General features: G+C 42.5%; 1 protein-coding gene across 2 annotated transcripts in view; it reads left to right on the top strand.

The window, feature by feature from the left end:
- The first annotated feature begins 2,518 nt into the window (after positions 1-2,518).
- The window catches only part of RFX6 (regulatory factor X6), a 28,852-nt gene continuing 7,962 nt past the window's right edge, over positions 2,519-23,408 (top strand). Inside the window, exons 1-13 of one of the 2 annotated variants that reach the window (XM_081905284.1) lie at positions 2,519-3,095; positions 4,359-4,515; positions 5,458-5,581; positions 7,078-7,139; positions 9,875-9,952; positions 11,332-11,359; positions 14,217-14,324; positions 16,087-16,164; positions 16,258-16,371; positions 16,773-16,822; positions 18,155-18,314; positions 19,484-19,628; positions 20,941-21,035. In XM_081905284.1, the coding sequence (XP_081761410.1) occupies positions 2,687-3,095; positions 4,359-4,515; positions 5,458-5,581; positions 7,078-7,139; positions 9,875-9,952; positions 11,332-11,359; positions 14,217-14,324; positions 16,087-16,164; positions 16,258-16,371; positions 16,773-16,822; positions 18,155-18,314; positions 19,484-19,628; positions 20,941-21,035 (1,608 nt within the window). In that variant the 5' untranslated portion in view covers positions 2,519-2,686. Of the gene's footprint in view, positions 3,096-4,358; positions 4,516-5,457; positions 5,582-7,077; positions 7,140-9,874; positions 9,953-11,331; positions 11,360-14,216; positions 14,325-16,086; positions 16,165-16,257; positions 16,372-16,772; positions 16,823-18,154; positions 18,315-19,483; positions 19,629-20,925; positions 21,036-23,408 lie in introns of both variants that reach the window. The other variant, XM_081905283.1, reaches the window with a different exon arrangement.

The raw sequence follows: 23,408 nt of genomic DNA, 5'->3' as shown, positions 1-23,408 counted from the left end.
GCAGAGAAATGCCAAAGTTGAACCACATCATCACCACCCAATGGATCATGTTACTGGCATCTTCTTGTTGAGCCCAGTTCCTTCTTCTCAATTATTACTCATTGGGATACTGAACCAGTACTCACATCAGGATGGCTTTAAAAGAAGACTAGGCAAATTAAGGGGGAATAAGGCTCTCATTAGGGACGTGGGTGGCGCTGTGGGTTAAACCACAGAGCCTAGGACTTGCCAATCAGAAGGTCGGTGGTTCGAATCCCCGCGATGGGGTGAGCTCCTATTGCTTGGTCCCTGCTCCTGCCAACCTAGCAGTTCGAAAGCACGTTAAAGTGCAAGTAGATAAATAGGTACCACTCTGGCGGGAAGGTAAACGGCATTTCTGTGTGCTGTTCTGGTTCGCCAGAAGCGGCTTAGTCATGCTGGCCACAGGACCCGGAAGCTGCACACCGGCTCCCTCGGCCAATAAAGCGAGATGAGCGCCGCAACCCCAGAGTCGGCCATGACTGGACCTAATGGTCAGGGGTCCCTTTACCTTTACCTTTAAGGCTCTCATTGGCTACTAGCCATAATGACTATGTTCTCCTTTCACTGCCAGAGGCAGTATGCCTTTGAATGTCAGTTGCTTGGAGTTGGCCACTGTGAGGACAGGATTATGGGCTAGATGGGCTACTAGCCTGATCCAGTAGGGTTCTTCTTGTATTCTGGTGTTGAGAAAGACTTTGGGAACATCTAGGTCCACACTCACCAGGTTGAGCAGAAATGCCACCAAATGCAGCAAGGCTGCATTTTGAAGTTAGCGGAGTAAGACATCTAAAAAGCCCCCCAATACCATTGCTCAGAGTCAAAAAACTGGAGGGGCTGGGTTAAGAGTTAACAAGGAGAATGGGGAAAGGAATATTTAAAAAAAGGTTTCTTGCCTTTCTCTTTGACTCCCCACTTCCTTGCGGGTGGCCACTGGTATCATCTTTGTCAAAGCCCCTAATATGATCAGATCCAGCGCTTATTAACATATGTCAGAAAGAAGTGCATAGGAGGAAGGCAGAAAAAGCATATGGTGCCTGCTTTTGTTCACACAAGAGAGCTATATTTGGCTGCCCTGTGGGGGCAGATCCTGGCAACTTGTTATATTTGGCATTTTGTGAGTGATATTATTAATGCATTTTTTATGTTACTTAGAAGGTGTGATGGGAGAGTTCTGACCTCTCCCTGCACCCTGGCATCTCCTGGAAGACCAATTAGCAGGGCGTCTGAGTTCCTTAAGTGGTCACAGTGTTTTGAATCTCCTTGGGCCAATCAGAATGTACCAGCTGCAGTTGAATGAAACCATTTTTTTTTTAATTAATAAAATATATAGAACATGATATTATAATCAATTTAAATGAACAATTTAAAAAGGCAGTTCTAACTTCTGAACTTGCCCTAACTACCTGCATAAATTACAGGTTACAGTACTGGAATTATCCATCTCTCTTCCTACCCTCCTGGCAGGTGGACAGCAATGGAGCTTTATTAACAGGACTTGGCCAAGCATATATAGTTATTTGCCTGCCGGTCTTTCTTTTTGTGGTGCGTTTGTCTTCCCCACTGATTTGGGAGAGATTTTGTAAATGAGCTGTGCATCATACTAAGTACCTATCTAAGAGATCACAGAGTGAGGGTGGGAAGCCTAAAGTCTGTGTGGACACCTGAGCCCACCTGTTCTCTGCAGGTGATCTAGCAAGGTGCAGCTGCACTCTCTGTGCAGCACCTCATGGTGGGGGGATAGTAATCCTTTGTTAATTGTGCAGCTTCCCAGACTGAGGGTAAAGAGGCGCATATTTGAATGTTATAATGTCCAAAGAGATGAAAATCTAGTACTGGTTGGATTTCCAAAAGTAGGTAAATAGTTGTGGGTGGTGGGTTTTGCTTGTTGCTTTTAATATTGGGGAACATTATTTTTTTTTAATGTCCCGCAGCAGTGGACATTCGGGAGTGGACGATACAGTCTCCCCACCCAATGTGAATTGGCAGTGAACATCACTGCAGGGCACCGTGAATTGGCAGTGAACATCACTGTCTACAAAGTGCCTGGGGATCACCTGTCTGCTCCCGGTATTTATCAAAGATCCAGTATCAACCGACCCACTCTAATTCGTCAGAGGTCAGCATCCATACTTTAGTTAGAACTGCCGGGAGCCTTGGCCCTTAGATCGCTCAGTCGGTAGAGCAAGAGCCTCTTAATCATGGGGCCGTGACCCTCACGTTGAGCAAAAGATTCCTGCATTGCATGGTATTGAACTATAGAACCCTCAGGGTCCCCTGCGGCTCTATGAAATCGCGCCCTCTGGCTTGGAAGCCTGATCTTAGTGACCAGGTCTGTAGGAGGCGACTACGGTGACTCCACTTTGCACGCGCTCAAAAGAACCGTTATCAGAACGCCCCTTCCTCTGGGGACGAGCCTTGGAGAGCAAACGGGAGCTGTATCTGAGCAAAGAGGAGTTGCTGCAGGGGCACCTGCCCATGGCTTAAAAGGAAAAGGGAAAGAGGTCGCGAATCAGACGTGGGGCAGAGTGCGTGACAATGGGTGGGCAGGGCTTTCCTTTCTCCCCGGCCTGGCGGTGCTGAAGGGGGAGAGCGGTTTGTTCTCGACGGCCCTCCTCCTCCTCCTGTCCCCATAAAGGAGCTTGACTGGAGAGAGCCTTCTCGTCTCATGCCCCTTCGGCTCCGCCTGTGCCAACCTGACCAGCACCTGCTCCGTTCCAGATCGTGCACCTGTCCTTCCCCACCTTGGGGCCGCAGTGGGGTTGGGTGGCCGCCTCCCCGCGTGCTCTCCAGCCCCTCTGCGCCCCCGACCACTCATGGACGGGGCGGGCGCCGCGCCCTGAGGATGGAGAAACTGGCGAAGTTCCCGTCCCGGGGCGCCTTTGCGCCGGGCCAGCCGCAGCCTCCGCAGCAGGCGGACGACGACGACGACGAAGAGGACGAAGAGGAGGACGAGGACTGCTACGCCGAGCTGCTGGCCCAAGGCTTGCTGGACGAGGCGCCCCAGGGCGGCTCGCTGCCCGGAGGACGGCGCCGCGGGGGCCCCGAGCCGGGGCTCCGCGCTGGGATCAAGGCAGGTGAGGGGGCAGCTGCACGCCGGCCAGCGGGAAGGGGCAGCCCAGAGAGAGGGGGTCACAATCTCTCAGGGCCGGTGGGGGCAGCCTCGGATCGGGGAGTCCTTCCTCGTGTGTTCCTGCTGGGTTGGGACCAATGCCGTTGCGCACTCTGCACCAGCCCCGGGGATTTGTCACCACCCCCTCCTCCCGTTTGTACTGCCTTTGGCACTGGGAGCAGAGACCAGGATGGAGGATGCTCGGGTTTAAACTCCTTGTCTTCCCCTCCCGCCCACGGATGCGAAGGGAACGTCTTTCCAAATAATTGCAGTGGAAAAAGATGCCACGGAGCCAATGCCGAGTTTTTCTCGTTTCCATTGCATTCCAAGTACGCAGTGAAACGGACGCACAGGTCATTCCCCCCCCCCCTTCACCCCCTCAGTTTGGTGAGAAAAGTACAAAGGCTTTCATTCCCACCGAATTCCCTCCCTTTCCCTGCCGTTCTCTCTCTGAAACCCAGATCCTAAACATATTTACAGAAAAGCGAAAGGCTGCAAGAGGTCCCCTTGAACTCAGCAGGACTTCCTTCTAAATAAATACAATCGAGTCTCCCTGATTTTAGCTGGGCTTCTTAGAATTACAGTCACAAAGCTTGGCTTCAGTTTACTATACAGATGTGCAAGATGGTGTCTTTTAGTGGTGTAGTGTTTGCTGGTGCTAAAGTCTGCAAGTCTGAGGTGGACATTCCCTCAGCTGGGTATCTACAGATTCCAAATTGGCAAGGGAACATTTACTGGAGTAATTTCTATTGGTGCATGGGGTTTTGTTACCGAGGTACCCAAAATTCAACAGTCTGCATGTGAGATATGAATAGAATAGCTAAAACAGCAGCATTGATTGGACCAAATATTCACCTCTTCCCGTATGCCTACCAAACATTCTTATTTTCACACCTTTTAAAACTCTGTATAGCTCTATGATAAGAAGACAAAACTAGAAGTCATCCGCTGCAGCCATGGGGATGTTGCTCTTGTTGCATTGGGACTATGGGATGTGTTTGTGTGTATGCACGATGCGGCTCTTTGCCTTTGCAACACACCTGATCTGGATTAGGCTTCTCCCCATGTGGCTCTGATTTGCACCAAGAGGAGAAAGCTCCCATCCAAGAAATCCAAGTTCAAAATTGTGTGGAGTTCCCAGGTACAGGCATAGCAAAATAAAATGCACCAACAGCCCACAGTTCATTTTGATTCATTGTGTTTTCTTCTTAAACTCCCTTGTGCTCAGAAATTCATTTTAACCGTGAACCCCTTTCCTTGGAAGAGGAAGATGGAAAGAGCCACGAAAGTAAGATAAAATCTCTGAACAAACACTCGCCTCCAAAGAAAACAATCACTCAGATGATGAAGGATAAGAAGAAGCAGACGCAGCTCACCTTGCAATGGTAAGACCACTGGCCACTCCAGAGTGCTGGTTAACTCTGCACAATTACTGAGGAATGAGTCCCATTCAACTCAATGGCACTTGCTTTGGAGTAGACACGCAATGCCCCTTTCCTGCTACTCCAGGGGTATACAACATGGTGCCCTCCAGATATTACAGACTATAATTCCAAGAATATTTGCCCATCAGCCATGCTGGGCGGGGGTTATGGGAGCTGCAGTCCAAGCACCTAGAGTGCTCCATGCTGTGTACACAGTGTTACTTTTTCCCATTTAATGTGTTCATTTTTAATTGTTTTAGGCTAGCATGATTTCCATGTCATTGTAAGCCTAAATATGGATTACCAGGACTGCAATAATAATAATAATAATAATAATAATAATAATAATAATAATAATAATAATAATAATATTTGCACCCTGCCCATCTGGCTGGGTTGCCCCAGTCATTCTGGGTGGCTCTTTGGGTGGCTTTTAGCTCATTGTGACAGCTGATCCAAGCTTTGGCTTCACATGTTGTTCACATGCAGGATTGTGGTTAAACAAACCTTGGCTACAAATCATGGTTGAGGAAGAGTGATCTTAACCATGATCCCGCATGCAGGTGGCACACACTAAACCAAAGCTTGGGCAAACTGCTGTGCCCTGTTGAGCTAAAAGGACTGCCAGGCAGTTGTTATATGTTTCCTGGAAGCCAATACATCTCTGCCTTCAGCTAGGCTATGGTTTGGCTTAGGGTTAGGTCAGAGACTGGACTATTAACATTTAGGGAAAATGATTGGAAGAAAGTGGTGGAGGTATTCACACAGTACAAAAGGCCCAGGACTTCCCCCCCCCCCCAATTTCTGGGCTGGTCAGTAATAATAATAAGAAGAAAGGTAGATAAACTAGGATTAAGGATAGGACAGAGTATTTCATGTTATTGGCTTGTTTTCCACCTTTAGGTTGGAAGAGAATTATATTGTATGTGAAGGGGTTTGTTTGCCGAGGTGCATCCTCTATGCACATTACCTGGACTTCTGCAGGAAGGAGAAACTTGAACCTGCCTGTGCTGCCACATTTGGGAAGGTAAATAAGGCATTTGATTCACCTGTTTTCATTTCACTGCTTTTTTGAAATAAACAAAACCAGTTCCCTCATTTTCTTCAAGAGGCGTTTGATTTGAGCCTCTGATTTCTCCCATGATAACAGGACTGAGCAAAGCCCTCTGTGCTTTCAGTGAAACGTCATTTTAAATCTTACTCCTGGTAGGATATGCTCAATGTCCTTCTTTGTTTTGCAACATGGGACTGAGAAGGGGCAGTAGTAGAAGTTGGGGATTTGCAGGAGGATAGAATCAGTCCTTCACCTGAAGAGGTGCAGGGTAGAGGAAAAGGATTGCTGGAGTCGGCAAAGTTGAAAGGCATGTAACTTTTGTAACAATTACTGTGAGAACAGGGCACATTTAATGAAAGAGATTGAAAAGGATAGGGTTGCAGGTGGCAGATCTTTCCTCTTCCCTCCTACCCCCAATTGACAAAAATCCACCCATGCTTTAATGTTGAACTTATTTAATCAAAGTGAGAGGTGGGCTTTCCAAATTAAATCCAAACTACTAGGAACTAGTGAAACTAAATACCAACAAAGCTTCAGAGTTCAAAAAACACCCATGATATCTCCCAATTGCTTTGTGGAGCTGAAACACATTAGTTTAATGAAATGGGGGAGGGGGTCCATGTCTCCCAATGATATTAAATGACTTCAGTACCAACAAGAGTGAATTAACCTTAATTCCTACCCCCAACTACATTACTTCCTTTTCCGAATTTTGGCAACAGTGGGATTATCTCTTTCTATTAGATGCGGGGCTTTCCGGCTCCAGGGTATTTGCTCTGTTGTTGGCTGCTGAGCTGTGGTGTCTGTGACTTTTGGCAGCTTGGCTCACCCTCAGTTGTGCGGTTGCAGAAGTCAGTTCGAAGGAGGGCCATTTCAAAACAAGATTAGCTATGCTGCTGTACTGAAAAAAAACAACCCAGTATCGGCACATCTCAAGTTCAGAGTTCCTTATCTCAAACCACATTGAATAAATTGGTTCTCCAAGCTAAAAAAAACCCCCTTGTTTTAAAACCCACCTGGCTTTTTGGTAACTGTCCAGCTACTCTTATTGCCCAGTTGTCTTGTTGATGCTTCCAGGGCAATTCATGTGGGATGCTAAAAGTGACACTGGGCTTTTCTTGTGCCACTTGTCCAAAATTGTTTGATTCTTGTTCTTGTGGCACAGAATGTGGAAGAACATCTGCCTTGTGTGCAGAGTGTCCCAGGTTCAATCCCCAGAAACTTCAGGTAGGGATGGGAGATTCATCTGCCTGGAACTCTGGAAATCTCTTACCTGCTGTTGTAGATGGACTATTGGCTTGTCTTGGCTTAAGACAGCTTCCTGTGTTCCTAGATGTAAATCTTAAGCTATGGAGGTTTTACATTCAGATTCCATAATGTGGGAAATGAGAGCAGCAGGGGAGATGAACACAATGCCACAGCCTTTTCCCTCCCATTATAGATATTTAATTTCTGATCTTTCACTCTAGACAATTCGTCAGAAATTTCCTCTTCTCACCACAAGGCGGCTGGGCACCAGAGGCCACTCAAAGTAAGAGATATTCCACCTCTAGTGCTTCAGAGCTGTGATTTCTCAATCTATAAATGTGTGTGTTAAGCCGTAAACTCATTCATCAGACAACGGGGAATTCTCATATGAGATGAATTAATAAATAGTCTCTAAAACAGGTCTGAAGGAAACAAAATGAGGTCTGAAGAAAACAAAAAACCCAACCAGGATATCAACATGGAAAATTCTGGGGTGCAACAGATTAGCAAATCAAAATGTCTTTAGGATGATTCACAAGCATTGGCAGACCCTGTCCCACTAAAAAAGGCCACAAGTACTTAAAAACATTCAGATTAAATGACAAAAGTCTGGGTAAAAAGGATAGTTTTTGCTTAGTGCCTAAAACTAGACAAAAATGGTGTCAGATGATCTTTCCATAGAATCATAGAACTGTAGAGTTGGAAGGGTCCCTGAGGATCATCTAGTCCAACCCCCTGCAATGCAGGAATATGAAGCTAGTCCATACGGGGATCGAACCTGCAACCTTGGTGTTATCAGCACCATGGTCTAACCAACTGAGCTGTCCAGGCTCATTCCCTAGGGAGAGCATTCCACAAATGGAGAGCCGCCACAGAAAAGACCCATTTTCATATCACCACTCTCTGGACCTCTCATGGAGGGGGCACCAGAATAAGGTCCTCCAATGATAATCACAAGGTTTGGGTTGGTTCATATAGGGAGAATCAGTCCTTGAGGTATTGCAGTCCTGAGCCTACAGGCGGAGGAAGAGGGGGGCAGGGGGAGCGCACCATCCCCAGCACCACCACCCCACACTGGGCACCACACCCCCACAGACGGGGCTCCATTTCCCCAGGATGTGCGCCACGCCCCCAGGATGCGCACCATGCTCCCACAGGCGGCGCACCACGCCCCCGGGACACATGCCAGCCACGTCCCCGTCTGTTCTCTGCCACTGTCTGAGCCATTTAAAGCTTTATAGCTCAAAACCAGCAGTTTGAATTAGGCCCAGAAACTAATTGGCAGCCAGATCCATGTACTCTGGGTCTGATATTTTATAAATACCTTTGTGTGAGCCCAGGTGAGGTTCATTTCCTACTGATTTCCTATAACCGAGCCTTATTTACTTTGATGTTTGATGAAAAGGCTGAAAATTTTATTTATTTATCTCCCAACATTTATATGCCTCTTGACTGTAATAAAACCACAAAGTGGTTTACAAAAGACAGAATGAATGGGCTGGGTGAACAAGAGGGGGAGGGAGTGAAAGATGGAAGAGGTTAGAGTAAGCGTAGCGAAATGGCAAAAGTGATGGAAAGCCCGGGAGGAAGAGGCCCTTCCACACAACTGTTGTCCATGAAATCCCGCAGGCAGTTAACTTAGTAGGAACCATTAAACAAATGGCCCAGCGCGGAGAAAGCTGGTTGGACATAAGCCCTATTGAAATCAACGTGACAGATAAATTAGTTGTGCTTAAATTAAGCCACACAAGTAACTTCCTCTGGACTAAGGCCAAGGTCTGCTGTGCAGCTGCGGTTCCTGTTGAGGGATGACCTGTGTAGGTGTCATGGAGGGCAGATGCTGTGGGCTGTTTGAGCTCGAGTTACAGTTTAATTTCTTTGTAGACTTTGATCAATGCTAAATCTTAGCTTCCCTGCGCCATTTCTGAAAGGCATTATCTTATTTATTAAAAGTGATTTAGTGGGTTAATAAAACTGATATGGCAGCTGGCCTTGCGATAATGAGTTATTGCAAGTGCCTGAGCAGCTTAATCCTATCATTGCCCTTATCAGCCATCATTTGTGTCAGCATATGCTCAGGCCAGGGCTACTTGCCGCACAGGAACATATGTCCATGCACATGAAAATGGGAGAGTGAAGAAATAGAGGGAGAGAGATTGTTGTGCTTCTTACAGTAATTTTTGATGAAAAATACATATATGAAGATTGTCATCACAGCTTTTATTTATTTTCAGTACAATAAAAACAATTAGACACTAAATAAACCTATCCCATCTCTCTTATCCATCCTATAAATCAGTTTCCCTCTTCTTGATCCTCCCTCTTCTATCATCCTATATTTTATATAAAAAAAAATACTTTTTATGTTACAGATAGTAAACTATTCAATAGCTAAAGTTCACTATGGCGAGTGAGCTCGCTTCTGCACACCTCAGACTGCTGGAAATAAGCAGTTTCTAAAAATCCAAATAAGTTGGGTTCCTGGCTTTAATGACAAAATGGATGCCATCATATAAACTACTGTCTTGTTTTTCTCTTATTTGCTTATGAGTCTTAAGGAAAGGCATGCACCTGTTTTCAGGGACACTGGTGAAACTTCTTATTGTGATAACACTTTGGGGTCTTTCATCACCTTGACTAGTCATGGTCCTAAGTTCAAATCTTAGCTTTTAATAATGTCCTGTCTTGGGGGACAGGATTACTGAATGAAGGTTACCTAATGAACATAAAAAAATAAAACTTGAAAGTCTGAGTTCTGCTTTGTCCTCAACTTTTTGTGCCCCTTTTAACAGCATATCTATCATCTATCTATCTATCATCTATCTATCTATCTATCTATCTATCTATCTATCTATCTATCTATCTATCATCTATCTATCTATCATCTATCTATCTAATCTATCTATCATCGATCATCTATCATCTATCTATCTATCTATCTATCTATCTATCATCATCTATCTATATCTATCTATATATCATCTCTATATCTGTTTGTTGGCTTCTTCCCTGCTACAGATATCACTATTATGGAATTGGCATTAAAGAAAGCAGTGCATACTATCACTCAGTGTATTCTGGAAAAGGTTTGACAAGGTATGGTAAAATAACATTTGAAGTATAACTGATATAGTGTTGAATGATGTTCAAAAATCACCTTGGACTAGTTCACACATGTACACTTGATTTTTCACCACTTGATTATTATATTACATGATCAGGCGTTTGCTTGAACATGCAAATGCTCAGAGTGTGGACAGGGGAGGGGTGTGCATTCAGACCCTATTTGTGTTATATGTTATAAGTAACATATAACTAATGGCTACCCTCTCCTGCCATACCAGTGTGATGTGTCACACCCTTTGAGAACAACTGGTTTATGGTCTCATTGCCTTGTGGGCAGTCTGTGTGTGGGAGGAACATCCTGACAGTGGGTGGGGTTGAAGCCAACAGGGATAATTGCATAACTCTACAACACACCCCTTACTGGGGACACTTTGGGGAACATGCTCTTAAATGCCTGGGAAAGCAGAATTGTGTTGTCTAGCACCTAAATGAGAGAAATGAGGTCTCTAGTAGGTGCTCTTGGGGAGGGCATTCCGAAGGCAAGGAGCCATCACAGAAAAGGCACAGTCATCAAAAAAGTGGCAACCTTTTAGCTATTCTGGGACTGAGTTAGGCTGCTTGCAGACAGGAATTTCTTGTGGAACCACTGCTACTCATGCACAGAAGCTTTTTGCAACATTCACATCAAAATGCCAGGCCATAATTTTTGTTGCATTTAATCCAAATTTCCTCTGACTGCAGAAAACCTCTTAAGGAAAAACAGACCTCTATATGTCTGCAGTCACCAGTGGTATGAAAGCAAGCTAGTGCATTGGTTTGAGTGGACAAGTTGTCACATAATGTTTCAGTCTCCATCACCACCAGAATTTCAGTATAGCTGAATATATATCTGCATTATTATTCTTATTATTATTATTATTATTTACCAAGTGAAAATAGATGTTGCTTCACTCTCCTCAAAAAAGCACCACCTTCCCTTTTGTGAAACATGATAACTAGTGCAGTGTTTTTCAACCTTTTTTGGGCAAAGGCACACTTGTTTCATGAAAAAAATCACGAGGCACACCACCATTAGAAAATGTTAAAAAATTTAACTCTGTGCCTATATTGACTATATATAAAGTAATTCTCTTGAATAGGAATCAAATAAACACAAAGAAAGTATTTTATAATTACTTTATTATGAAATAGTAAGTTAACAGAAATATGAAAAATTATAAAATACTTTATTTTTAAATCTTTTGAATTTTTCAATTTTTCCCATGGCACACCAGGCAACATCTCGCGGCACACTAGTGTGCCACGGAACAGTGGTTGAAAAACACTGAACTAGTGGGTGGTAGTATTTTTCTCAACATTTCCTAAATTTTACATCCTAATGCAAATGTGAAATATCTTTGTTTTCAAAGGTTTTCTGGAAGCAAGTTGAAGAATGAGGTGAGTAATATTTCATATTCTTTTGTAATGTGGTGGGAACATCAGATACACAGAGCCCTGCTGATCCCATAGTAGAAGTTCCACAGTCTTTTGATGTCTGCTTCAAAACCTCATGTAGTTGTGGCCTGTTGTTTATACTTGGTAAGAAGACTAGAAAATGCAGGCTCTTGATCCAGAGGGGGGAGTGAACTCAAATTAGAGATTTAAGAACAGAACAGCTACAGGAAACTTTTGACTCCACTCAGATACAACCAAGTTCAAGGTGACCTAACAACTAAACTGTACAATAGCATAATCCATATATGTGGGGCATTAACGAAGCTCTTCCCAGTGCCAGCTTCCCCAAGTTTGGGGAGGACCAAAATTTTAGATTGTTTAGCAATATGTCCCCTAGGTAACATAAAGTATGAATATTTTACAAAACTACAGTCAATAATGTTCATTAGATTATGCTAATTGATTATAGGCAGAACTTTCCCAAGCCTCCCATGTCTACAACCTTTTTTGCTTCACTGCAGCACACAGATTTGCAAATGGTTGGCTCCCCTCACTCACCACAAAGGCAGCAGTATCAGCAAACTCCTTTATCTAAAGCATTTATTGTGCCATTCAAGACTCTGTGATTAATTGAGCCACAAATAATTGCTGTCATAGACTCTGACGTTAAGTGGGCTTACAACGAGTTCCTTCGAAGGGAAAGACACCCATGGCAAATGTGCGGCTGAGACCCAAGTCTCCAGATTCATTATTGAATTCATCATGCCAATGTTTTCTCTGCATTCGACACAAACCCACACACCACACCTCCTCCCTCAGCTCCCCTTGCCCCTCATTTTTGAATGTTTGATGGGTACTTGCATCATGATGTTTCCCAAATTACTCTTTTTTTAAAAACACACACAAAAAACAGTCTCCAAATGCTGATAGGTAATTGTTCAACTGCAACCATGTTGACTCATGACAGTCTTTTAAACCACCTAATGTTTGTGTCAATACAGAATGTGAACACACATCACTTCTTTCATTTAGCTCTTTATCTGTGTTTGTGTAGCCTGATTCTTAGGTGAGGTGCAGCCTGACTATCTATATTTCTATCCTTGCTCACTTTATTTTACTTTAAATTGTTGAAAATCTAAAACAATGGTTCCCCAATCTTTACCTCTATGGACCATTTGAAAATTGCTGAGGGTCTTGGTAGACCACTTCCTGATTTTTCCACCTCTCATAGAAATCGTAATGTGCCAGATGCTTTAATTTTATTTTTAGAGCTTTGTTTATTTCTTTTATATTGCATTTTATGGCATTACAATTTGAATTCAATGCAACACAATAAAACACAATATAAGAAGTAAATGAAGCAATAATAAACCATTAAAAATAAAATAAAAATATTTAATGTGATGGATGTGCCATCACATTATATTTAACAAATATTTCACAAATCTTTAATGTGATGGATGTGCCATTTGTGGTCTTAAACCACAAATCCACAGACAAGCCATGGACCACCTGAATGAAGCTTGTGGACCACTGATGGTTCTCAGACTACAGTTTGGGAATTTCTGATTTAAAATATCCATTGACTATTATCCTTGAATCATGAGACTGGCCATGGATAGACTGCTTAGTTAGATGGCCTGATTTGTGTCACCCAGCATGCTAATTCTGAGAGTGCCGATATATAACAAAGTCAAAAGCTGGGGTCACTGGAATAAATATAAAGGGGTGCAATGTTCAAGCCAGACTAATGTTGCACTTCTTCAATGTTTTGCCGTTATTCACATTCTGTGCTCCTGGTTCCATGTTGTAAACTGTAGGATCGAAAATATGGGATCCAAATAAATTTAGCTTTCAGTAGTTACCAACACATAGTTACCCACACTCCATACAAATGTTGTATCCCAGCATCTGCTAAGCGCCCAGAAATCAAAGGGAACCTTCCTCTATGGCTCTCAATCCTCCCACCTCTGATCCCACCCAAATCCCTCTTACAAATTAAAAAGTCTGCAAAAGCTACAAAATGGATAATTTACACATAATATACAGATTCTGATCATTTATCCCGAGAATATGAGTTTCCTTGCTGTGGAAAGTACTTTTTTCAGTTTCAAAATATTTTATTTAAAAAAAAAACACAGAAAGAAAGAAAAACAAATTAAAATATAATGCAAACATTTTAAAGGGCAGGTATGCAAAAGAAGGCAACAAGAAGAAAACACAGTTTTTGGAATCATTTCAGGAAGAAGCATCCAGGTTTTTTTTTAGAAAATCTGTTCCCCTTTTCCCTCTCCTTCTGTTCTTTTAATGCTTAGGGTTAGTGTAGAAACATAGGCAGGTGGGGAACTTGGAGCTATCTGGTTGATCCAGAAAATGCCTGGGCAGATTTATTATTGTAATTCAATCTCTCTCTCTCTCTCTCTCTCTCTCTCTCTCTCTCTCTCTGTGTGTGTGTGTGTGTGTGTGTTTGTGTGTGTGTGTGTTTTCCGGTGTTCTAAAGCACCACCATATATATATTTCTGATTTAGTCTTCATATGCATATATTTATTATTAATTTAATTGATTTATTCACAACTTAATATAAGCAATCTTGAAGTGGTTTGTCAAGTAGAAACTTGAGGGGAAACCCAAATCTGAAGTACAAATAAATAAAAGAGAGAGAAACATACTTTAAATAAAAATAATGGAATCTAAATATAAAAACAAAATACTGATCAAAACAAAAGCAAAAAGTTTCATAATGCCAGCTTCATAATTCTGATCAGTAAATTTATGCCAATTAGTATGGCCAACTTTTATCCTGCTAAAATTGCGGCTGGTTGTTGGCGTGAAGATGTAATATTGTTTTCCATCTTATAGGGTGGCTTCACTCGTAAATATTCACTGAGCTCCAAAACTGGGACTCTTCTTCCAGAATTCCCCAGCGCCCAACACCTTGTATTGGATGGGTGCATCTCCAAAGACAAGGTAAAAATGTAAAGTGATAATATATTGAACTAAATCAGCTCCTTTTAATCTGCCTCTTCCCTTGAAGGCTTCACAGTAGTAGTGACATGAAACAAGTAGAAATATCTATAATCAAACAAACTTGACTGATTTATAGTGGGAGCAAACCTCTATTATCTCCTTTTAACTGGCTCTCCGGTGGAAAGTGGTTAAATTATTTACATATTAACTTGCCTAATATTTTACAAACAGGTGGTATTTGTCTTAAGAAGGGCAAAACAAAGAAATAGTTAGGAGTACTATCCATTCCAAATACCAATGGATTAATTTAGCACTGATAAGATAGGAGCAAACAATTGGGGCAAATTATTAAGTGGATTTTTCCTCCTGCCTAGTTTTGTCAATGAACAGAAGATAGCACACTTGTACTTACTTATTATTTTTAAATTATGTACATGTGGAGTTTACATGACAGAAAAGAGCACTGGGCATTTCAGCTAGCAGATTGGGTTCATTTCTTGTAGACCTTTGTCAACAATCACATAAAATGTAGACCTTTGTGAACAATCTCACTGAAAATGTTCCACAATTTTGGCTTATTGTCCATTTGATCATTGGGATCTCCCAGACTTTCCCAATCTCCATTAAAAGCCTCAGGTATGCTTTGGATCCCACAGGAGTCCATGAAAATGTAGACACTGGTTTCTGTTGAGACAGTTTAGCTTGGAAAGGTGCTCTACCTAAAGCATACAACATGTCCTTGTTGTAGAAGATACAGTCTGCATATGCCAGGCAAATTAGTGTTCAAAATAATTTTATAGCTTTCACAAAATCTTTATGATTCTATTTGATTGGGTGGTCCAGATCAACCTTTACAGCAAGATGATGTATAACATTCAATTACCAAAATGCCCACTTTGGAGATCAAAGTCAGAAATCAGCATTTTAACAGAAGAACCCAACTTGGAATGTTTAGTTTCAAATGCTAGTCACTTTGATTGGACAGTTTATCTTGGCATGTTAAACACTATTGCTCTATACTTTTAACTCTATTCTGTATTACATCAAGAAGCAGAATGACAGAGCATGGCAAAGCTTTAGTTCCAGCCTGAGTGTTGCAGTAGAGAGTGCTGGATTGAAATCATGGCTTAGCCATGACAAATCACTCTTTAGCCTTCTTAAGTCATTTATCTCCATGCAAAAGATTTGTGTTTGAAGCCCATGAGAGATGCTGCCACTCAATGCTAGCAATAGATGGACCAATGGTCTGATAAAGTAGAAGGCAATGTCCTATGTGCTTATGATAGTTGGATAGGTTTGCTGTGAGGGCAACTGAGGCTTCCTTCCAAGGCACTTTGAAAATCTTTCATAAATGGTAAATCAAATGAATTAACAACTCAGTGATTGCCTCACCCCATATATATGTTAAATGCAATGCTGAATTCCATACATTATTATTTTGTATTAGATCAGCTTTCACAGTTAGTGCAAAAATGGACTGTGATACTTACTAAATTCCCATAGAAGAGGTGAAAGTTTGTGTGAAGGGTCATAGCTCGGTGGTAGAAAACATGCTCTACATGCAGAAGATTCCAGGTTCAGTCCCGGCATCTCCAGGGAAGAATGGGAAGCATTCCTACCTGAAACCCAGGAGAATTTCTGGCACTCTGTGTCAACAATACTGAGATTGAAGGACCAATGGCCTGATAGTATAAAGTGGCTTCTTATGTCTCTGAATTTCATTTGATTCTAATTTTTATTTTTATTTTAATTCCTGAAATAGGTAGATACCCTTATCATGATGTACAAAACCCACTGTCAGTGTGTCCTCGACAATGCCATTAATGGAAACTTTGAAGAGGTAAGGCTCACTTGAGTACGCACCTAGCACTTACCTGTACAAGGTCATGGCCATCATGTCATTCATATCTGTGCTCTGCTTGCTCTTCCATAGATCCAACATTTCCTATTACATTTTTGGCAAGGAATGCCCGACCACCTCCTCCCCCTGCTTGAAAACCCTGTGATCATTGACATCTTCTGTGTTTGCGACTCAATACTATACAAGGTGTGTTCCATGTTAACTAAAGTGGAGAATGGAAATCTTGTCCCAAACTAAGTCCTCACTGAAGTGAGAAGCTTCAGTATCCATACAGGGCTCATGTGACTGAATACTCCTCCATACAAAAATCATTAAAATCACCGCAGATAGAAAACAGGAGTGTCAGGGTTCCTTTCTAGTTTTTTATTAGGAGTACCACATATAGTGGAATGGTTGATGGGGAGGGAAGTGAAGTGTTAAAGTTTCTACAAATTCTTCAGTCTGTTAACTTTTAATGATTGTGAATGGTTGTTGAAATAATCTCTTATGTGTAGACAAAGCAATTTTAAGGAAGCTTTAGTAAGCATCAGTTTATTGGAATGTGTTGGTGTTTGAGAACTTTTCATTTTCCTGCCATTTTATTCAAGGTCCTTACAGATGTACTCATCCCTGCAACTATGCAAGAAATGCCAGAAAGGTGAGCAATTACTTGCATAAGATGATGTTGATTGAATAATAAAGGTGGACATTTTGATAACTGAAATGGAAGGGGGGAGGATTTACCATTTTAAAAAAAACGTTTATCTTTTGACACCTAATGACGTGAATTATTGTACAGTGGTGCCCCGCAAGACAAACGCCTCGCAAGACGAAAAACCGCTAGACGAAAGGGTTTTCTGTTTTGGAGGCGCTTCGCAAAATGAATTTCTGTATGGGGTTGCTTCACAAGACGAAAAAAATCTTGCGTCCCCCGGCGGGTTTTTTTTGCTTTTTTTGCCCTTTTCCTAAGCCGCTAAGCCGCTTATCAGCTGTTCCGCTGATAAGCCGCTTAACAGCTGATCGCTGGAAGCCGCTTGACAGCTCTAGCACTAATCCGCTAAGCTGTCAATGGGCTTGCTTCACAAGACGAAAAAACCGCTAGACGGAGAGAATCACGGAACGGATTCTTTTCGTCTAGCGAGGCACCACTGTAATTGAACAGGGAACAGCTTGATGGACAACAATGTTTCACTTGCTAATTTCAGTTGCATTTCTTTCTTCTCATCCAGCAAGGGCAACCAAATTCCTTATGTACAAAAGGGCAGTATGTGAGTGTTTCCTTATGCTGAATCTCCGCCATCAGCAGACAGGGCTGTACACGAGTTCCCCCTTGCTAGTTTTGGACTGTACACATACCACAAAACAAAGAGTTAGTTCGCACTTTCAGCTTTGCCAATGCTGATTGCTAGCTAAGGAAAAAATCATTCAGCTTTCCCTTCCTAAACAGCTGTCTCAGTGTTCATTATCTATACCATGATATGCAGTATTAATATAGTTTTTTTAATGGTGTCTGTTGGATATATTTATTTAGGCTGAATTGTTTTGTATTGTTTCATTCCCTGTTGTTTAATGCAGTATCAAGTAAGGTTGAAGGCTTAATATATTTTGATTGGATAGGATTGCAGTGGCAAATGTTGATTTAGCTAAAGCCAGAACCCATTGCACATTGCTACTTTGCCATGTCAGGCAATAGCAGTTGGGCTGCTGGAACAGTAGATTTGGCCCATCTTGTTATGCTGGTGCAGAATAACACATTGTGACACTTGCAGTTGCTTCCCACAGTGCTGCTAGTCTTGTGCATTTATTTGCAAATGCAATGGGTCTTGAGTTTTGGCCACGTGGCTTTTGAGACTTCAAGCAACTAGTTTGGCTTGTGTTGGTTTATCAAGTATGCAGTTTAGATTGTCCAACATTTTTGTTCAGCCATTCCTGATTATGACAAAAATCAATACAGAAGTTGATTCCAATCTACTATTTTCCTTTTCATTAGTTTGTTGGCTGATATAAGAAATTTTGCTAAAAACTGGGAACACTGGATTGTTTCATCACTAGAAAATCTACCAGAAGACCTTGCAACAAAGAAATTACCCATAGCACGAAGATTTGTATCTTCGCTGAAGCGTCAAACCTCTTTTCTGCACTTAGCTCAGGTAAATCTAAAATAAAGGCCATAGCATTGCACGCATGATGAAGAGAGTGACCTGAAAGTTTTGACAAGAGACATTGGTTTTTTCCACTGGTGCTCTAGTTGTCTCAGCAAGTGCTTCATTGCCCTCAGCCCTGGGGAAAACCATGAGGCCACCTGGGCTCCATCTAGGCTCCATCTGAGAGGGCACTTTGGAGCCAGACAGTCAATGCTCCTGGTTAACTCCACATTCCAGTGGGCTACCAGGGAATCAGCAAAGGCCATCCATATGGGATAATATATCCCCTACCACTCTTCAAACCATTTAGATCCATTGAGTAGTGGTGATAGACCATTCCGAGAAGTGAAGTTACAGGGAACCAGGCAGAGAACCTTCTCAGTAATGGTGCCCACCCTGTGAAACGCCATCCCATCAGATATCAAAAAGATAAATAATTATACAACCTTCCATAGAAATCTGAAAGCATCCCTATATTTGGATGTTTTTAATGTGTAGTGTTCTGTTTAATGTGTTATGAAGCATGCAGACATCAGAGGTTGGCCAACCTGCAACCCATTATACATTTGTGCTTGGATTCTATACAAAGCTTGAGGTGGCTATCTGTAGGTTAAGAGAGAACTGCTCCTCTCCATGCATTTGGTGAATGTGCAATAATGGCAAAGAGAGGAAGGAACACTTCTAGGCAGAAAGGGTAACAAACCATTGTGGCGAAGGTGCTCTTCGCTCAGGGGAGCCCTCTTTGCTCATTCCCCTCTGAATTGGTCCTGGCCAACTGACCATGTTCACTAACACATTGCTATTTACCAACCCACCTACCTCTCTCAGGGCTGTAGATTCACAAGCAAGAGCTGGTAAGAACAGTTGCTGCCACTGATTGAGTGCTTTCAGGCAGCCCAGACCTGCTCTGTGCTTTCTGATGATGCAGCTTAACCCCCAGCTAATTTCATTGCATCTGAAACTGAGCAGACACCAGTTATAAGAACTGTGCTTGCTAATTCAGTGTTCATTCCATTTTTTTTCTATGTCAGAAAACATTAAGGGGGCCAAAAATAATAATACTGATTCTGTATGGTCTTCTGAACATAAACATAAAGAGAAACAGTAGTGCCATCTCCCCACCCATCTCCATTAGCATTTTCAGCATAGTTTTTTTCCCTGTTGCCTATTCACAGATTGCTCGACCAGCTCTTTTTGATCAACATATAGTGAACGCCATGGTTGCTGATATTGAGAAAGTAGATCTGCACAGCATTGGATCTCAGGCATTGCTCACAGTCTCAGGAAGCATGGTTTCTGAGGGAGAGGGCTACGTTGAATGTAAGTTGCTGGTCAAGGGAGGAATCATTGCTGTTCCCCACACCCAGGGAATTTCTTTTAAAATATGTTACATTAAAAATCACATTTAAACCTTTTCTGTCCTGTAACAATCGTTTCACCACTTAAGAGATTTTTGAAATCTTAAGTGGTATAGAAATGTTTTAAAGAAAGAAAGAAATACTAATAATGATGTTAATAATGTCCGAGAGAAGTCAGAAGAAAAATCAAATGATATAGATGTTTACTACAGATGCCTGAAGCTGCATGGAAGCAAGAGCTTCTCAGTTCACTTAAATGTTGGGAGAAGCTCTTTCTCATTCCATGCACATGGTGGCCACTGATATTGAAGAACCTGGTTTGGGAATGTGATAGAGGCAGCTGATTGTATACAACTGAAAATAATATTTGGGAAAAAATCAGCTTCATTCTATTCCTGAACCACCACTTTTGATATTTCAGACTTTTGCTGAAATCATTACAGGATCATTGGCATCCTGATTTTATCCTTGGTGATTGCTTGTTATGATGACCTGGCTAGTTTTTCCTTTTGTCTGGCTACACTCTGTGATCTTTGTGTGGTCGTTAAAAGTATTTCACTAAGGAATAATAAGTTTCATAGTTTATGAACTGGTTTTTGTTTCCTTTTTTAAAGTAATGTTTTTCTCTTTTTAAGACACGTTTACATTTTCAGTGCCATTTCTTTCCCTCTTCTTTTTTTACTCCATTCTTCTGTTCTGCTTGCATAGCTTTATCATTGCTGTGAGACAGGAAAAGACTGGTTAATCCACAGCAGAAAAATTCCACAGGGTGCATGTAGCCCCACCATTGACTGCTGAGGTAGCTTGCTCTAAATCAAGAGGAGTGCCCTAGCCATTTTTGGCCTGAAGGTCACATTGACATGTTACAAACCCTCTGGAGACCACATGCCAAAGTGGCAAGGCATTAAAGTCTACTTAGTCAGGGTACTGTAGCTGGTATAAGACTGGGTACAACTAAACCATTAAGAGTTTATGGTATTTTATTCCTGTGTTTCTCAAAATTGCTATAAGGGTGTATTCCAAGCAACAGCTAAAACTACTGGGTTGCATCCAGCTAAGACATACTCAAAATAGGCCCATTGAATTCAATGGACTTTATTTTGATGAACTCAAGATGCTGTCTTCTCATTTCACCTCTGCATCTCTAATTCTTCCCTTTCCTTTCCTTTACATGCTCCAAAACTATCAATGACTGGTGAGTGGCTTTCTCTCCTGTTCAGAGTAGAATGCAACTATATGTTTTCCTTTTTACATGGTAGATGACTCTATTACAGTGTTCCAAGAACTGAAGGATCTTTTAAAGAAGAATGCCACTGTGGAGTCCTTTATTGAATGGCTGGATACTGTGGTTGAGCAAAGGGTTATCAAGGTAAGCCCCAACTGAAATCAAATTGTTCCTGACAAAGTCTATTCCTCTTGTGAACAGCATTCTTCCCTCTCGTGGTGGCCAACTGGCACCTTCCCTTCCTGGGGGTGGGGATACAATGGGAAACTGTGGTTTAACCAGTGCTTTTTTCTGGGGGGATGCAGGGGTACATACCCCTAAACATTTTGTGTTGCTCTGACCAACCAACCAACTGACCGACATGCCAGCTGTCTCCTCAGTAGCAGCACGGACTGGAGCTCCGTCATTCTCCCCACCAGTGCCTGGGGAGGGGAGTCTGGGGTGGCTGCAGTGGAGGCAATGGCGCTTCTCCTCCTCCTCCTCTTGCCGGGCTACAGCCAGCCAGCAAGCACTTGCCCCTCCTCGCTCAAGCCGACCCCGCCATTGCCGGGGGCCTTCCTGTCCTCTCAGCACTGCTGCTGCCACGTTGAGTCCCTCATCCGGGGGTTGGGGGGAGGAAGGGGAGAGGGGATGGGGAGCAGCCAAAATGAGAGTACCCCTAAACATTTTTGGGGGGGAAGCCCTGGGTTTAACAAACCAGAAAGCAATGCATTAAGACACACTGGATGAGGGTGCACAAGGTAACAGTTTGTTGGACTGGGATTATTACCTTTGAACTGAATCCAATGTATTGTTAGGCTTCAACTTGATAGAAATAAGGCAGGCATACGTAAGAGAAATTGCAGGTTTGGTTCCAGGCCAAATATTTCAATAAAGCAAGTCACCCAATTTTTGTGTGTGTGTCCCAGTACATATAAATTTTATGTTTGCACTATACTGTAGTCTATTAAGCCAGGCCTCCCTGCCTTCAGGAGCAGGAGGGAGAAAACCCAGCTTCAACCCTAGCCACCTCCAGCCCTATGGTCAGAGGGGGGCAACAGCAGCAGGGGGGTGGGCTGACTGCAGTTGCACTAGCATCCTCATAAGGGTCAATGAGGTACGCCTGTACTTTGTGAGAAGACTTTAAGGCCTGGAAATCCATATACTATCACTATACAATTCAAATGATCATTAAGCCCTCTGATTCAAGAACGAATTGAAATATTGCAGAGTAGAATGGCATTCTCAGCTCTGTTTAGCTAATCTTTAGATAATCACTGTTAAACAGAGGAAGTAAGGGAGGGGTGGAATTGTCCACCATTCAGCATCTGTTGCAGAACATTGTTCTAGGGCAAACAGGTATCGTTTCCAGTGTTTTCCTCCCACGTCTGGAAAAAAAAATGCTGAACAATTTACTGTATGAATCAAGATTAGCTGAGTAAGAGGTAATGATTTACAGAACACGTAATCCTTCCATTGCCCTCTACCTTCTGTTCAGTTAAAAGTGCAGGGCCTCTCTCCGTCACACCAAATGGCTTCCTTTTGTTTGCTGATTGAAAAAGGGGCAGCTCGTCATGTTACCACAAGCTGCTGCTGGGTCCTGGCAAGGGAGGCAGTGTCAGAGCCTCTTTCAACGCCTGGACACAGAAAGGACTGACAGATTGATAGCACAATTTCTTGCGGGGGTATTGTGGGGTTTTGCTGGGCAGGGGTTGTTGCTGTGGGTTTTTTGTATCTTTATTTTAGATTTTGTTGTGATTTATTTGGGTTGGTTTTGTATTTTTAAATGGTTTGTTTATTGTTTATGACTGCTTTTGCTATGTTGTAGTTGCATATTTTTTCATGTTGTAAGCCTCCTTGGTTTAAACTGTGGAAAGGTAGCATACAAATAAAAGTATGTACCGGTATGTATATGTGTATGACAAGAGACAGAAGCAGGCCCTGATATCTGTTAAGTGTCTCTGCAGGTGCATCGGTGATGCTATAACCATCATTTAGAATGGAGTGTAAAAGTGCTTAGGCTGTTGCAGCCTTAATGATGCAGTGGGGTTTATGCAGAAGCAAATCCCTCTGTGCTCAGTGGGATAAACGTGTGTAAGATCACAGCCTTGAAGGTCCTTAGTTTGGGGCCTGGAATGTGCTCTCCACTTCTCATAAAACATTGTTTTCTCCCAACATCAAGTGAATACACTCTTGACTGATGTTCACCTTGCAGCAGCAGGTTACAAAATTATGGCCTATATGAGGCACAGCCACCATGGTACCCTCCAGATGTTTTGAATGACATCTCCCATAATCCTTGACCATAGGCTCCTTACTGGTTGGGACTGATGGGAGTTGGAGTCCAACAACATCCAGAGGGCAGCCATGTTGTCACCCCCTGGTCTATACTAACGATAACTGGTTTTTGATAAAGCCAGTTGTCAACACACAGTCTTCAAGCATGTTCACTACAAGCAAGATGCATGGGCATTGGTCTCCAGAAATACTGTACTGCACAGCAGGATGGGTATGTTATAGTTTCCACTATATGTGGAT

This window comes from Podarcis melisellensis, assembly GCF_964234715.1.
Source record: "Podarcis melisellensis genome assembly, chromosome: 3".
NCBI classification, from domain to species: Eukaryota; Metazoa; Chordata; class Lepidosauria; order Squamata; family Lacertidae; genus Podarcis; species Podarcis melisellensis.
The sequence above is the reverse complement of the archived record's forward strand: the minus strand, read 5'-3'. Positions and strand labels throughout refer to the sequence as shown.